The sequence below is a fragment of the Pteronotus mesoamericanus genome, unplaced genomic scaffold, assembly GCF_021234165.1.
Source record: "Pteronotus mesoamericanus isolate MK-2021 breed Mesoamerican mustached bat unplaced genomic scaffold, CSHL_Meso_final contig_130, whole genome shotgun sequence".
Classification (NCBI taxonomy): Eukaryota; Metazoa; Chordata; class Mammalia; order Chiroptera; family Mormoopidae; genus Pteronotus; species Pteronotus mesoamericanus.
Window position 1 is genome coordinate 9,535,024 of NW_026555060.1, and position 17,779 is coordinate 9,552,802.

Consider the following 17,779-nt stretch of genomic DNA (forward strand, 5'->3'; position numbering starts at 1 on the left):
ATCTTCAATCTTGGGTGATGTAATTATGATGTGCCTTGGTGTGTGCTTTCTTGGGTCCACCTTCTTTGGGACTCTCTGAGCTTCCTGGGCTTGCATGTCTGTTTCCTGCGCCAGATCGGAGAAGTTCTCCTTTCATTATTTTTTCAAATAAGTTTTCAATTTCTTGATCTTTCTCTTCTCCTTCTGGCACCCCTATGATTTGGATGTTGGAACATTTAAAGTTGTCCCAGAGGTTCCTCATTTTTTTAAAATTATTTATTAATTCTGTTCCTGTAGAATGTTTATTTCTTCCTTCTGTTCCAAATCGTTGACTTGAGTCCCGCTTTCCTTCTCTTCACTGTTGGTTCCCTGTATATTTTTCTTTATTTCACTTAGTGTAGCCTGAATGTCTTCCTTTATTTTGCAACCATACTCAATCATTTCTATGACCATGCTGATTACCAGTGTTTTGAACTCTGCATCTGATAGGTTGGCTCGCTCCTCAGCGCCTAGTACTTCTATGGAGTTCAGATCTGTTCTTTCATTTGGGCCATATTTCTTTGTCTCGTTGCATTTGTTACATTGTAATGGGTCGAGCCTTCGGTATTCCCCTGGGCAGGCAGCTTACTTCGGTCGGGTTGTGATGCTGTATGTAGGGGAGGAGTCAGAGAGGGAACAATGCCACTTGCTCAGCTCTTGCCTGGCTTTCAGTCACTCCCTCCACTACCCACAAGTGAATTGTGCCCTTTTGGTGCTGAGTCTCCGAGTAGGTGGGCTTCTATACATTCTAGGACCCCATGAGTCCTTCCAATGGACTCTTCTGTGAGACTGGCAGTTTCTCCCACCACTGTGACCCCCATAAATTTTAGAGCCAGAGGTTTTGAAGCTTTCTTTTCTGGTGCTAGAACCCTGGGTTGTGTGGTCTGTCCCACTCCCCAGTTGTTCCTCCTCATTTATCTGCTCGCAAATGTGTGACCACCCTGTCCTCCAGCTGCCACCTTGTCACACATGTCCTCTCCGCCCCAGCTGCCCATTTCCGTCATTCCTACTAGCCTGAATGAATGTTTCTTCTTTAACTCCTTGGTTGTTGGGCTTCCATACGGTTCAATTTTCTGGCAGTTCTAGTTGTTGTTTGTTTTTAAATTGGTTGTTATCCTTCTTTTGGTTGTACGAGGAAATGAAGCATATCTATCTATACCTCCGTCTTGGCTGGAAACCAAAAGTTTATGACTTCTAACGCAATTTCAAGTCTAAAGAAGTGAGAGCATCAGGTCTGGTATTCTGCATTCTCACAAGCTCTCAGGTGACGCCAGTGCTGCTGGCCCACAGACCACGCCTGCTCTGTGGAGAAAGGGTATAGATTTTTCTTCAGAGAAACCTGGAAGAAGAGCCATTGAATAGATAGTTTAAGACATGAAAAACATTGTTTTGTTATTACTTCTGAGCACATCTATGGCCAAAGAAAGCAAAAAGATGAAGAAATATAAATTATAGATGTAAGATACTACTGCTAAACAGAGCGAAGAAGAAGTGATATGGATAATCCACAAAAAGAATGAAAAAAGGGGAAGAATTAAGACCAAAAATCTAGAAGTTGCTTTTGAAAAGGAAAAGAGGATAGTGAGAGGAGGAGGGCGGAAAGAAAGGCATTAGCTAGGTTATTTTAGAGTCAAGGAAATTGGAGAGGCCTCACTTTATAACTTGAGGATATTGGCAGTAAAACGGAAGATTTAATCATTACTACTCCTGGGAATAAGGAAAGCAGGAGGGAGTACTAGTACTGGGGTGAACTGTGGCCCCTCATTTACCCTCCTCATGATTATCAGGCATCAGAGATGTACGTTACATTGGTATTTGTTACCCCAGTGAAAGTAATTTGAATATAGAAGCACCGGCTGTGTTTTTATGGTAGCTCAGGTTTTGATAAGATAGTTGTTTTATAAAACTCCTTTAAAGACTAGCATAGTATACCAAACCGATTTTGGACAGAAAAGAAATCAGAATTTATTCTCTAAAAGCTATAGTTGTTATTTTCAGTATATATTACACTGATTTAGAAGTAAAAAATATTTTTAACATCTAATACTTCTGTGGCATTAAATTCATTCTTTTCATCTTTAGTAACCACATTTCAATATTAAAATCTCATTATACATTATTTCTTAGATGTGTTTTATGTACCTTCTTGCATGAGTGGATCAAGAAACTTTTAAGATTGCTAAAGTAGATATTACAGGAAATGTAGGCATACCAGTAGCCCATATTGGTGTGAAAAAAAAAGACTATTTTTATTAACTATTATTCTTTAAGTGTATATCCAAGCTGACCAAGTCATAACACTTTCTCTGTTGATAAATGATTATGCATTAAACCGAACCATCCTCATAATTGTGTACTTATTAAATTACAGGACAGAGTGGTGAACATGATAAATACGTGCAGCGTAATAATATAAATGATTCCGATGCATTGCATTAAGGATCTGCTGTTGCCTTCTGCTTCACAGTTATTCTGTCAGGGTCATGACTTGTTTCTCTGATTAAAGATCGCTTTTGTTTCATCAAGCATTAAGTTCACTTTGGTGTATGCACACTTTACTATTTTAGTTAGAATCTTTCAAAACAATTTTACTTTTGAAATCTTCAGTGTATGTTTTGTTAAACCTATTTTTTTCAGTATTTATAGTGTATTCATATTTCTGTTTAGTTGGTGTCCATATCTGCCCAGACCCTGAAAAGAAAAAACAAAATACTAACTCCTAATGTAATAATTTCCAAGGCTAAGCATGAAGATTCAGCTCTGTAGTAACTCTGCATGAATGTATAGTTGGCTTTCATATTTTCATATAGTTGAGCATATGTCTCTTTGCTCTTTAGATTCTCCTGGAAAATATTCTCACTTAAAGGTAATAACTTTTATATTTTTATATTGAAATATTAACTACAGGTTATATGAAATATACATTATTTATTAATCATCTTGTTTCAAAACTCATTCAGCCTACTGTTGAAGTGAAAGATCTGGTTCCTAGAAAAGCAGTAGGAATGAACTTTGTACAAACATCCAGATCAGGTAAGTTTTTTTACTACAAATTTAATTCTGGAAGGGAATACAGGAAAATATTTGATATGCTCATAGTCTTCTCACTAATTCATTTTTTTTCTTTTTTTGCAAGTTTAATTGTAGGTTTTGACATAAGTAATGTAGATGTCGTTTTTGGGCATCCATGTTTGATATTTACAGAAAAATCAAGATTTTAAAAATCTATACTTGAAATAGATGTCTTGACTTTTGTTTTGATACCCTAAAGTTTTCAGTTTGAAATACCTGTAGCTATTAGTGATTCCCAGAGGTTAATTTTTAGAATCTAAGATTTTCCCACTGCTTTAAACTTATTTGGCCCTGGCTGGCATGGCCTAATGGATTTAGTGCCAACCTGTTCAATTCCTGTTCAGGGCACATGCCTGGGTTGGGAGCCAGACCCCAGTTGTGGGAGTGTGTGAGGCAACTTGATTGCTGTTTTTCCTGCACATAGATGTTTCTCTCCCTCCCTTTCTCTCTCTTGCATCCCTTCGTTCTGAAAAAAATTTTTTTAAACAAAATTAAAAGGAAGGAATGCTTTTAAAAAATTAAATAAAATGCTTATTTGAATTCTTACCTTTATCTAGAGTTAAATTTCAGTTGCTAACATGTCAGTAGTGTTTTAGCTTAATTATTTCATCTTAATGTTGTTATACTGATGATCTTAAGCCAACCAGATGTTCTGATTAGAACATCTAATCAGATGTGTGTGTGTATGTTTATGGTTTCATGGGACTACTTCTCTGAAGAATTTTTATAAGTCTGTCAAATTTGTATTATAATTTACATTGTAATAAATGAATGCTTTATTTTCAAGTTCTTCACATTGTGGTTTTACTACTAGTTTGATACTCAACCATGAGACTTGTCAAAGATCTGGGAATTTTATCTTTTATTTATATTTATTTAATTTTTTTTTTAATCCTCACCTGAGGATGTTGATTGATTTTAGAGAGAGAAGAAGGGGGAGAGAGAGAGGGAAATATCCATGTGAGAGAGACATCAGTCGGTTACCTCCCATATGTGCCCCAACTGGGGATTGATCCTGCAGCCAAAGCATGTGCCCTGATCAGGAATCAAACCCACAACCTTTTGTGTTTATGCAACAAGGCTCCAAACTAACTGAGCCTCCCAGCCAGGGCAAAGATCTGGGAATTTTAAAGTTGATGATAAATGTCTATTAGTATCACAATCAATGACCAAAAGTCAGTCAGCATTTACAGACTAGACAGATGACCTTAATAGATAGAGAAAAAGATTAATATCGGAGCTGCTTCTGTCAGGAAATTTTAGGCTCCATGACCTGTGTGAGTCACAGTTTCCAGCACAGACAAGAGAGCAACGATGATAATAAAGGAACAGAGTTCATCCCTAGACCACCTCTGTGGCCTCACCATAGTTTTGACTTTTGAAAAATCATTTCATATGCAAAATCTACTTTATATTTACTCCCTACAACCAAACAGAATATCTTTAACCAAGACATTTGCATTCTCCCTGTAACCATAGAAACATATAATTAAATATAAAGAGAATTAGGAGAAAGAGTAAGCTCCTTTATGTTAGCATTTGGCATACACCTGGGAGTGGATAGCAGGATTATATTTGGAAATTTGGGACTAGATGGGAAAACTAGGTAGAAATCTAAATATTGCCTACTGAAACAAAATGTGGTTTTTAGCTTTATTTTTATAGCTCTGAATTCACAATTATTATAACTATATTCAGTGTACCTGAAAAATAACCTTACAAAACCAAATATTAAAGTTTTTCTTTTATTTTCTATGGCTTTATACATTTAAGAATTGGCTTTTCCTGCAGTAATGGGAATCATTGAGAATTTGCTACACAGTACCTGCTTCTAAGCTGTGTCCACAAAGTTGTCACCTTGTTTTATTTTTTTGTTAACAAATACATGATTCACAAGGAATATTGGCTTTAAGGAGTGCTGTATCACTTAAAATTAATATCCGGAAAACCAATTTTAATTCTAAGAGGATACTCATTCTAATGATTAACCACATCTAATATGTGTTCTACTTTATGTACTATATATTAACTTAGTGCACTTTATCAGTCATATAATCAGATGTGTAGGAATAGGTTGAACATACATTTTTTATTTCCATAATTTTAACTTCTTTCCTTACCTTTACAACTAACATTGTATTTACAAAATACCTTCAATAACCTCCTGGATTAGTGACTTAAAGCTATAAATCCAGTTATTTACCTATCTACACAAGAATCTTATTTCTTCATGAGGTTGATAGAGCCAAGAAGCAAGACTTTGAAAACACCTGCACAAGTTCTCTCATCACATAAACAGGTGAAACAGAAAAACTACAAAATAAACTCAAGCAACTTAACACAATTCTTGTAGTTTATTTAATGAGCAAAATCTAGTCGACCCAGGATTTGAACATTTTTTTCACTGAATAAAGGTTTATTGTGTACTGGGCCCCGAAAATTTTATATATTAATTATTTCTGGAAACATTTCCTCAGTTCAGGCCCGTATCCTCTATTTTGCATTATTGCCTCCTAATTCATCCTCCTCCATTTATACATATGCCACTCAAATTCATCACTACAACAGCATTTAGAATGATGTATCTCTAATGCAAATGTGATGAACCACTCTTCAAAGCATATTACTGTCCATTTTCAGTTTTCTGAAGAAATTCCACACTGCTTTCCACAGTGGCTACACCAGTCTGCGCTCCCACCAACAGTGCACTAGGGTTCCCTTTTCTCCATACCTGGCCAGCACTTGCTGTTTGTTGATTTGTTTATGATGGCCATCCTGACTGGTGTGAAGTGGTATCTCACTGTGGTTTTAATTTACATCTCTCTGATGGCTAGTGATACTGAGCATCCTTTCATATGACTCTGGGTCCGGGGAAGGGTTGTGGGGGAACATACATAAAGGACACATGGACAAAGCCAAGAGGAGGGTAAGGTCAGGGATGGGAAATGAGGATGGGCAGGAGAGGGGAATTCTCGGGGGAAAATAGAGACAACTGTACTTGAAAAATAAAAAAATAAATAAAGCATATTACTGTCCAGGTCTCTTAAAATTACATATAAGCCTCTTAAAATTTGACTTCTGTTTAACTCTCCATCTTTTGCCCACTCTACTGTCCTTTCTTTTCCCTGGTATGACAACTGCTGGTGATACCCTCCTCACCAAACCGTGCACTTTAGACATAATGGATCCTATTGTATGCTTCTCTCCCTGTCTTGATACAGCCTTGCACACTATCTCCTTTTCCTGCCCTCTTCCCTTTTGATTCTGGGTCACCTCACTGTTTAAGCCTCAGCTCAGGCATTATCCCTAGAAAAGCCATTCCTGACACCTCTTATCTATGTTCTTTAAACACCAGTGCTGAGTCCTAAAATATGAAAACAAATTTGTCAGAATAGTAGAGGAAAACATTTCAAATATAACAAAAGTATACACTGATAAAGGCATAGAAAGTGACTGTGATTTTGGAAATCATGAATAATGTTGCAGTTGAAGCTTAAGGAGATGTTAAAAAGGTATCATTACGAGGTAGAAAATCCAGTGTGACTTTATAAGGTTTGTATGCTATTTCTAAATTTTCTGTTGTTTCTGATTGTTTTGTTCATTGACATCAGGTAAGTGAATTTGTGAGGTTTCTGTGCCTTGAGCTAATATATCCTAAATGCTTTGTTGAAGTTTTCAATAATTAGAAGTATTTCTTAAAGAAGTAAATATTCAGCTAAAGATTAAGCTTAATTTAAACTCTCAATAAAGTGTGTTTTCCATTTTTATAAAAATTACAGTTTTTAACTCTTCTAAGTAGTTCTTTTTAACTAATATGTAGATTTGTCAGCAGAACTAGACTTAGAAGTGACATCAGAAGAAGAGCAAGAAAGGTTGTATGAAAGTGAAAATAACCACACACAGGTATGTAAAATTTAAATTTGAATTTCTGGTATAATATTGTTTTCTATTTTTTAATAATGTAACATAGTCCAAACGAAGTTACCTTTCAAGATAGGCTCTTAGAGTCAATAGATCATAATTGAATATTTAGTTTTAATTTGTTATGAGACTTAGTTATTGTTAGAATCTCTTATAACTTATAGCTAAACTTTATCTTTGTAATTGAGACAAAAAGATCTCATATTGTTTGCTTCTTGCATTTTTATAGCCTCCTCATGTGATAAAGAAGGTAACATCAAATACTGAATCATATCATGACAATTAAAATTATGAACAATGTAACAATGATGGCCACTGAGCTGGATTCATGTGAAAAGAGTCATTGTCAGTGGTTCAAAATTTGCAGTGTTGTATTGCTACTCACTAATGCCAAGGTTAAAGCTTTATGCTTCCTTGTGAGCTCTATGTAATTGACTTCAGGGTCTACATAGAGAGAGAGAATGGGGTCATAAAATCATCTCAACTGCTGAGTAAGAGAACCACACCTTCCTGAATGGAACCTTTTTCTAATAGGATACAAATAATGACTTTCTAATTTATTTTATTTCAATGTAGAAAATCAGTAAATATTATTAAATTTTTAGCCACTCATTAGCAAATATTACAGCATACTAGAATTGGATGCACAAGATAACTATATGAATGCATACACTATCATAAAATATTATTTGAATTAAATTTAGGAATTTGCTTTTCTTTTTGATTGATGTCAATGATTTTGGATCCTAATAATTTAAAGCTTGCCTCTTCTCCAGTCAGTCTTTTTAAAAAATTCTTTGTTTTCTAATTTTATTTTTTAATTACAGTTTATATTCTTTATTATATTAGTTTCAGGTATACAGCATAGTGGTTAGATAATTATATACTTTACAAAGTATTTCCCCCAATATTTCCATTACCCACCTGGCACCACGCATAGTTATTGCAATATTAGTGGCTATGTTCTTTATGCTGTACTTTACATCCCTGTGACTATTTTGTAACAACCGATTTGTGCTTCTTAATTTCTTCACCTTTTTCACCCAGTCTCCCAAATCCCTGCCTTCTGGCAACCATCAGCCTGTTCTCTGTATCTAGGACTTTACTTTGCTTTTCTTTGTTTGTTTATTTTGTTCTTTAGATTCCAAATGTAAGTGAAATCATATGGTATTTGTCTTCCTATGACTGAGTTATTTCACTTAGCCTAATACCCTCTAGGCCCATCAATGCTGTCACAAATGGGAAGGTTTCACTGTTTATTATGGCTGAGGAGTACTCATATGTAAATATGTACCACCAGTTTTTTATCTACTTGTCTATTGATGGGCACTTGGGTTGCTTCCATAGCGTGACTATTCTAACTAACACTGCAATGAAGATAGGAGCACATATATTCTTTTGAATTAGTCTTTTGGGTTTCTTTGGATATATACCCAGAAGTGGAATTGCTGGGTCATGAGGCAGATCTGTTTTTAATTATTTGAGGACACTCCATACTGTTTTTCATAGTGGCTTCACCAATCTGAATTGCCACCAGCAGTGCACATGGGTTCCTTTTTATCACATTCTCATCAACTCTTGTCATTTGTGGATTTATTGATGATAGCCATTCTGACAGGTGTGAGATGACATCTGATTGTGGCTTTAATTTGCATTTCTCTTGACTATTAGTGACATTAAGCATCTTTTTATATGTCTGTTGGCCTTCTGTATATCTTCTTTGGAAAAGTATCTGTTCAAATCTTCTGCCCATTTTTTAATTGGATTGTTTGTTTTTTTGATGTTGAGTAGGAAGACTTATTTATAAATTTTGGATGTTAACTCCTTATCAGATGTATCATTAGCAAATATGTTCTCTCATTCAGTATGTTGTCCTTTCATTTTGTTGATGGTTTTCTTTGCTGTTAAAAGCCTTTTTTTAGTATGATGTACTTTCATTTGTTTCCTTTTTGTATTTGTTCCCTTGCCCATGCAGATATGCCAGAGAAAATATTGCTAAGAGAAATCGCAGAGATTTTGCTGCCTATGATTTCTTCTAGCAGTTTAATGGTTTCAGGTCTTACCTTTAAGTTTTTAATCCATTTTTAGTTCATTCTTATATATGGTCTAAGAAGGTGGTCTAATTACCTTTGAGTTTTTTTGCATGTATCTGCCCAGTTTTCCCAGTACCATTTATTGAAAACACTGCCTTTATCCCATTATATTTTATAGCCTCCTTTGTCAATGGCTGTCTATTCTGCATCATTGATCTCTATGTCTGTTCATATGCCAGTATCATGCTGTTCTTATTACCATGGCCTTGTATTATAATTTGATACTAGGTAGTGTGTTACCTTCAACTTTGTTCACCTTTTTCACAGTTGGTGAGACTATTGGGTTTTTTGTGGTTCCATATGAATTTCTTGGATTATTTGTTCTGGTTCTATGAAATACACCTTTGGTAGCAGTTGTGTTGACTCCATAGATTGTTTTGGGTAGTATGAACATTTTAATGATGTTAATTCTTTCTAGCTAGTAACACAATTATATGCTTCCACTTATTTGTAACTTTTTTCATTTTTTTCAGGATCTTACATTTTCTGAATGCAATTCTTTTACCTCCTTGGTTAAATTTTTCTTAGGGTGGTTTTTATTTTTATGTAATTGTAAATGGGATTGTTTTCTTAGTTTCTTTTTCTGATAGTTTATTGCTGGTGTATAAAAACGCAGGTGATTTGTGAATATTAATTTTGTATCCTACCACTTTACTAAATTTATTTATATTTTAGTAAATTTTTGGCGGAGTCTTTAGGATTCCGTATGTACAATATCATTTATTCACAAATAATGACATTTTTACTTCTTTCTTTCCAATTAGGCTGCCTTTTCTTTCTCATCTGGTTACTGTGGCTAGGACCTCTAGTACTATGTTGAATAAGAATATTAAAATTAGACATCCCTGTCTTGTTCCTGATTTTAAAGGCAACGTTTTAGTTTTAAGTTACTCTTCAGTTAGTTATTTAAGTTGATTTTCCTGTAATTCCAGTTTGGTCCTGGGGGGAGGAGAGTGCAACTTTCACTTACTCTACTGCCATCTTGGATCACCACCCCCTCAAAAAAAAATTCTTAAATGCACTATAGGGGCTCACTATTTACGATATGCTGAGGTGAAATATTTTTTTTAGAGATTTTATTTATTTATTTTTAGAGGAGGGGGAGAGAGAAAGAAAGGGAGAGAAACATTGATGTGAGAGAGAAACATTAGTTGGTTGCCTCCTGTACGTGCCCAGACTGGGGACCGAACCAGCAACCTAGGCATGTACCCCAACTAGAAATTGCATACATGACCTTTCAGTTTGTGCGACAATGCCCAACCAACTGAGAGCCACACTGGTCAGGGCAGTGAGGTAAAATATTTTAAGTGAGGAAGCCTTTATAACATTAAAATTCACTTAGTAATTTATTTTGGGTAGACTTAACATGTAATGAATTAATTAGTTCCAATAGTGACAAAATTAGGGTCACTGGTTCTTTTTTTTCTTTTTTTTTTTTTTAAGTTTAGGCCAAGGCAAGTTATTTTTCACTTCTTAGTTACAGTCTAGTGATTTGGGAGTAGCTAAATATAGATTAAGAAGTTTAATAGTTAAATTTCAATTATACTAATTACGAGGATGTAGAAAAAAGGGAACCCAAAGCACTGTTAATGGGAATGCAGACTGGTGCAGCCACTGTGAAAAAACAATATGGAATTTCCTCAGAAAATTAAAAAAGAACTGCATTTTGACCCAGTTATCCCACTTCTGGGAATATCCTAAGAATCCTGGAATACCAATTTGAAAGAATATATGCACCCCTATGTTCATAGCAGCATTATTTATAATAGCCAAGCTCTGGAAACAGCTCAAGTGCCCATCAGTAGATAAGTGGATAAAAATGTGGTACATTTGCACAATGGAATGCTACGGGGCTATAAAAAAAAAGAACAAACTCCTACCTTTTGCGACAGTGTGGACAGACTTGGAAGTTTTTATGCTAAGTGAGATAAGCTAGTCGGTGAAAGACAAATACCATATGATCTCATTTATATGTGGGATCTAATAAACAAAATAAACTGATGAACAAAATAGAAACACAGGCAGGGATACATGGAACAGACTGACAGCTGTCAGAGGGGAGTAGAGAAAGAGGGACTCGGTTAAAGAAGGTAAAAGGAGTAGCCAAAGAACATATATGCATAACCCATAGACATACTCAACAGTGTGGTGATAGTCAGAGGAAAGAGGGGGACAAGGGTGAAGTGGGTGGTGCACAAAGTGGGGGAAAATTGGAACATCTGTCATAGTGTAAACAATAAAAATAAAGTAAAAAATTTGTTAACTCTAATTTTTCTTTATTCATACTTGATTACTTAAGAATAAAGTTATTTCACAACATGTACCCCAATAGAGAAGACATCTGAAAATCAAACCAAGAACATTAATCTTTTATACCAGGAAAAATGTCTCAAGAACCAGAAATAGAGAATGTGACAGGGGCAATATACCTGCATACTTAGGGCATCCTCCATACAAAAGTATGGGGAATGTGTGTCAAACAAGGCAAATTTAAGTGGAGAAATAATTTAAAACCCATCACAAGTGAGTTAAAGCAGAAGTTTGGAGAAATTTGAGAAAAACACAAAATTACTGCTTATCCTGAGGAAGAGCCAGTGACAAGGATGTAGTGACATGACGACTCTAAAGAAGGAGCCAGCTTAAGACAAATACCTTCTAATTTGACAGATAATATACTTGATTGTGAGAACAAAGATGCATCTGGAGTGTCTGTCTTTTCAGTATTCTGAACATTTCCTGAACAAAGAGAACCCACTCTTGAAAATGTCTAACTCATTCATACTCTGGGCCCTTGGAATACGATTGCCGGTCATCTTCTTCCAAGCTTCATTTAAATGATTACAAATACTCTATAAAAATGATAACAAACCAGACACAGAATTGTTTTTAACAAAAATGAGAAGAGTTTTTATAAGGATATGAAAATAAAAAGTAAATACCCATTAGTTAAGTTTGAAATGAAAAAAAGACAGAGTTTGATATGCAGAGGGCAAAAACATGAACCCAAAGAATTACTAATTGGAAATTAGGCATAAGACATACACCTCAGTCTTTTAATCCAAAAAGCATTTTTGATCTGAGGCTTGCCTGCTGCAATGAAATGAAACACTGCATCAAATAAAGACAGGATATTTCTGCAGTTACAAATATTTATATGGAAACAAAACCAAAATCAAGATTTGACCCAGAAGCCATTATATGAAGATATTTGCTAATAACTGTTAAAGCACGGAACATGAATTATAAAATGTGAGTGATGTCCCTGGCTTGTGTGGCTCAGTGGATTGAGCACCAGCCTGTGAGCCAACAGGTCATTGGCTTGATTCCAGGTCAGGGCACATGCCTGGGTTGCAGTCCAGGTACCCACTTGGGGGTGCGCAAGAGGCAACTGAATGATGTGTCTCTTGCACATCGATGCTTCTCTCCCTCTATCCCTCCCTTCTCATCTCTCTAAAATAAATAAATAAAACCTTGGGAAAAATTCTTTTTTCAATGTGAAGTTTTCTCTACCATATAGTGACAGAACATATGAAAGTTATCTAAATGAAGAATCATAGCAAGATAGACAGGGTTTTAAGAATTATGTAGATATATTAAAATTAAGAGTTTCTGGCTTTTAAAAAAAGAAAGATCAACTTCAAAAAGAGATCAAGGTTCACTTCCTGCTACATTTTCATTTTACTCATCAATGATCTATTTTTCACTTATGAAAAAAGTGTGTAAAATGAGTTTGTGTAAATCTGTAATTAAGTATAGAAATTGATTATTTCAGCCATCTAAGTAATGGGAGTTCAGGAGAACATTCTCATAATTTTTGTTCATTAATCAACTTTAAGTCTCTCTGTCAGTCTTCCATATGAACTGGGACACTAATTTAGCTATGTACCATGTGATGTGAAGAAAAAGTATAAAGAAAATTCCTTTAAAAATATAATAAGAACTAGGGTTTTTTTTTTTAAGTTTACTAGCTTCAATATAAATTGCATTCCATAAACAATAAAATGGGAAGGAAGCCTTGACTAAGGGAAGCAATATAAACATATTCCTAGCTAAACTCATCTATTATTGTGCATTAAGTGTGTGCAATATTATATGCTTTAATCAAAGCCCTGGAACTTAGAATTCCAAAGTGACCACTTTGAGATATTTTTAATAACAAACACATATACTTCTGCATATATTTAGTTTATCATTACTCTCAGATGTTTTTATAGATTCAAACCTTTATAGAATGTTTAATGAAGTACAGCAAATTTTGACATATATGACATCATATAGGTAGCATAAAACCTTTGCAAAAAAAAAAACAGTATTTAACTGTAAAGGAGAAAACTAAGTTTTGAGGCTCATTGACTTTAAAAGATAGGCAAAAATCAAGATATTGGCCTTTAAAAGCAAAAGGTGGATAAGCCCTCTCCCCAAACCAAGGCATTACTTTGCAAAAGTCACACTTTTAATTCATTTGGTTAATTTGATGAATTTTCCTGTTCTTTTTTTCTGATTCAACATTATAGAAGTGTATCATCTGTTGGTGACCATAAAATGCTAGGTAATGCATCCTTAGGTGCTTTGGACAGATCATTTATCCTTGGTTTTATTCCCATTATCAGCAAATATGGGACTAAAGTAGATAATTACTTCTATACCATACCCTCTAACTATAAAATTTTATAGTTGTTGAATGTAAAATTTGAGGGACATTACTCATTTTCCAGGATTGTACATTACCTAATAATTCATCACTTTCACTCTGTTCCTGTGTTGTAGTAAAATTTGGTTCATATATTTTATGAATACCGTCACTTTTTTGGTAACTCAAGGGTCTAAAAGCAAAAATAATTGTAAAAGTCAATGTGCAAAAAAATAGCTTATTGCAGAAAGAGGAAATCTTTTTATTTGTTACCGAAGCATAGTGTCACAGTCTCTAAGTCTGGCTGTAAAATGCAAAATTCAGGGGGGGAAGACAGCTGATGACAAATTTTATGTCTTTGTCTTTTTATTTTAATGTCTCTGCTGGACAAATAGAAGGAGGGTAAAAGGGAGAATGGATGTGAATAGAGCACAAAATTAAGAAAGCCCTTTCTGAAATGTTAGATATTTCTGCTTCTTTACTGATTAAAATCATACAAATTAAACTAAGAGCCAAATGATAAAATTAATGAAAACACAAAAGGCCTTTTTAATAAATGAAGTAATAACAGTATCCTTAATATCAAACTTTCATTAAAGGTTGAAGAAGAAAAGATGCACAACAGTAGTGAAATGGACATAATAGAAAATGTGTACAATGCTGCTGCTGATGACAGCGCTGGATTAATTCAACAAAGGAAGAGTGAACAAACTGATAAGCAGCCACTCCCTATTATAGAAAATGAATATTCTGATAGGTAAGCTTGTAGCAATATTTAACAATAGGTAATTGTTATTTTCCCATACAGCACATTCTAATTTGAGCTATTATTCATGATATAATATAAAAATATTTTATATTTTTACTAGGGATACTCAACCTTGTCTGGTAATCAGAAAAATATAAATTAACAAACAATGAGATACCATTTTTTGAAGTCATAATGATAAATATTTTATTTAAAAAAATAACAACCAGGATTGGCAAATAAAATTTTAAAAAGGCATTTACATATACAATAGCTAGATAAAATTGATAAATCTTTTGTGAAGAGTAATTATTAATAAATAACATGTTTCAGAATTTCAAATGTGTAATTTCTTTATCTCAACAGCTATACTTCCATAACTAGACACTACAGGAAAGCATTCTTAAGGATATATATTATATATTACTATGTATATAAAACATACAATAGATCATTATATATAATATATGAAATATATAATGTAAAGGATATATAATATATATGCCTCAAGGATATTTATATAAGTAGGTTTTATACAGGGCAGGGCAAAAGTAAGTTTGCAGTTTGTATGGAAAATAATACAATAACTAATAAATAATAACACAAGAATAAACTCTTTTGTATACTCACAACTATAAACCTAATTTTTCCCCTCCCTGTATATACATATATATGTGAAGGATATTTTTGATAGGTTTGTATATCAAAAAGTTGGAGGTGGTCTAAATACCTATTTATAAGGAAATAAATTCTGGTACCCATAAAATGGTATGGTATGTAACCACTGGAAAAAATGAGGTTAGGTCTACAGCATACTGATTGTTTCATAATTGAAGTACATTTAAAGCATTTTTTTAGATGTCATACCTGTAGCAAATTTTGTTGGAATACTTTTAATATATGCTGTGTTTCAAAAGGGAGTGATATGCTATACTGGCACTCTGCTTTGTTACCATCAAAATTGCTAGTTATTAGATTTTTCTGTTTTGTTAATACGTGAGTGCTCAAATATTGGACCCCCAAGTTAGTGGGTTCTTTTTGTTTTGAGGGTTTTTATTTTATTTTTAAGTATATTTTATTGATTATGCTATTAGAGTTGTCCCATTTTTTTTCTCCCTTTTATTCCCTTCTGCCCTGTACCCCGCCTCCCACCAGCATTCCCCCCACCTTAGTTCATGGGTATGGGTCATACATATAAGTTCATTGGCTTCTCCATTTCCTATACTATTTGTAACCTCTCCCTGTCTATTTTGTATCTACCATTTATGCTTCTTATTCCATGTACCTTTTCCCCCATTCTTCCCCTGGACCCCCAAGTTAATTTGAAAGGGAGGAGTTTCACATGATAATTTGTTCCGTGTCTTGTCTAAAAATTTCAGTATATTGAGTAAAACATTAAAACACACCAATAGATCAATCTGTTAAATCAGAGGGGCACAGACCTTTTCTGTAAAGAGCCAGATAGTCAATATTTTAGACCTTGTGGACTGTTGGGTCTCTTCTACTGTAGTCTGAAATCTTTCATAGACAGTAGGTAAATAAACAAGTGTAGCTGTGTTCCAGTAAAACTTAATATACAAACAGGCAAGGAGCTTGATTTGCCCCAGTCGATTATTTACTGACCCCTGCACTGTAAACCAAGGTTTTGCTAACGTAGTAAATCTTTTTAAAGTTTCCCTACATACATGCCTTTATCCTTCCTTTTTTAAAAGAGAATATATTTCAGTATACACCACACCAAATTTTTCAACAGTGACTTCCTATTATACAATTTACAAAAATTCAGTTTATAAAGAAAATTTTCTGCATGCTACCCCCTTTATTTCTTTATTACAGAATTTTAATAAAACTAATTACTTTGTATATTTTAGTATAAGATATTCTAGAGTTGAATGATTTTCAACAACCAAGAAATCCCTCTGTGACCTCTTTTAACTATAAGAAAAGTGATAATCAGGTTATAGAATATCATTATACAGGGTGGGGCAAAGTAGGTTTACAGTTTGTATGGAAAATAATACAATGACTAATAACTCATAGTACAAGAATTAACTCTTTTTATTGTATTCACCACTGTAAACCTACTTTTGCCCCGTTCTATATATCTAAAGAAATGTTATGGGGTCTTTTAGTTGTATAATTTTGTGAATTTTTTATTTAATAAGTGGTCTGGCATTTTTTCAATTAAAAAAATATTTCTGTATTACAAAAATACTGCATAGTCACTGTGAAAGAATTGAAAAACCACAGCTGAACAAGAAAGATCATCTATAATCATGCCATTACCAAGTTCTTAAAAACTATACTCACTGATTCTTATTTCCCTTCCATGCACTCTTGAACCCACTCTAGTAACTTTCAGTCCATTCTCTCCTCCATAATTGTTTTTCTCAATGTTACCACTGGTTTTTCACTTTAATAAAACTAGGTATAATTTCTTAGACTTCATTTTATGTAACCTATCAGCAATATTTGACCCAATGGGAAACTCTTCAAAATACTTTCTTCATTTGGCTTTCAGGACTTAGTTTTGAGGTTGGGAAGCACACTTTCCTGTTTCCCCGTTGCCTGTCTAATTCGTTCACCTTGATCTGGTTTTCCTTGTATCTCCACATCCCCCACATTTTACACATCCAGAAGTTCTAGGATTCAGTCCTTGATCTGTTTTTTCCCATGATTTTTACTACCTTGTATATGCTAATCCCCAAATTTGTATTTCCAGCCCAAATATCTTATCTCTCCTTAATTCCAGCCTCATATAGGCCTACTTGAGATCTCTTTTTGGATAACTCAGGTATTTCAGACTTAAGATGTCCAAACTTGAACTACTGATATTTTTTTCCATCTGCCTTTCACGTAGTCTTTCTGTTTGAACTAATGACCCCTCTTCAGTTGCTCTGCCAAAAAATTGGTGTCATCTTCTCTTACACCTCGCATCTAATCTGTCAGCAAATCTTGCCAAGACACCTTCAAAATATATCCAGAAGCTTCTTCCAGACCCAAGCCACTATCATCTGCAGTTTATATTAGTGTAATAGATGGCTAATTGGTTTCCTTCCTTCCTTTTTATTTTTCCTCTCTCTCCTTCCTTCCCCCCTCCTTCCTTTCTTCCTTTTTATTCCCTTTTTACTCTTTTCATCAATTCCTAACACAGTGGACCTATTAAAAGATAAGTCAGATAATGCCATTCCTCTGCTCAGAATTTTCTAAATGCCTCCCATTTCACTCAGTGTACATGCCGAAGTTCTTCATAATACCTACAAGGCCTTAAATAATCCCTTCATCTTAGATCTGTGT

At 34.3% G+C, this 17,779-nt stretch overlaps 1 protein-coding gene across 2 annotated transcripts in view; it reads left to right on the top strand.

Moving 5' to 3' along the window:
• Window positions 1-17,779, top strand: part of ANKRD26 (ankyrin repeat domain containing 26) — a 124,734-nt gene that overhangs the window by 44,222 nt on the left and 62,733 nt on the right. The window contains exons 14-17 of one of the 2 annotated variants that reach the window (XM_054592025.1): window positions 2,856-2,884; window positions 2,979-3,051; window positions 6,923-6,993; window positions 14,334-14,491. In XM_054592025.1, coding sequence (XP_054448000.1) covers window positions 2,856-2,884; window positions 2,979-3,051; window positions 6,923-6,993; window positions 14,334-14,491 — 331 coding nt within the window. Of the gene's footprint in view, window positions 1-2,855; window positions 2,885-2,978; window positions 3,052-6,910; window positions 6,994-14,333; window positions 14,492-17,779 lie in introns of both variants that reach the window. The other variant, XM_054592017.1, reaches the window with a different exon arrangement.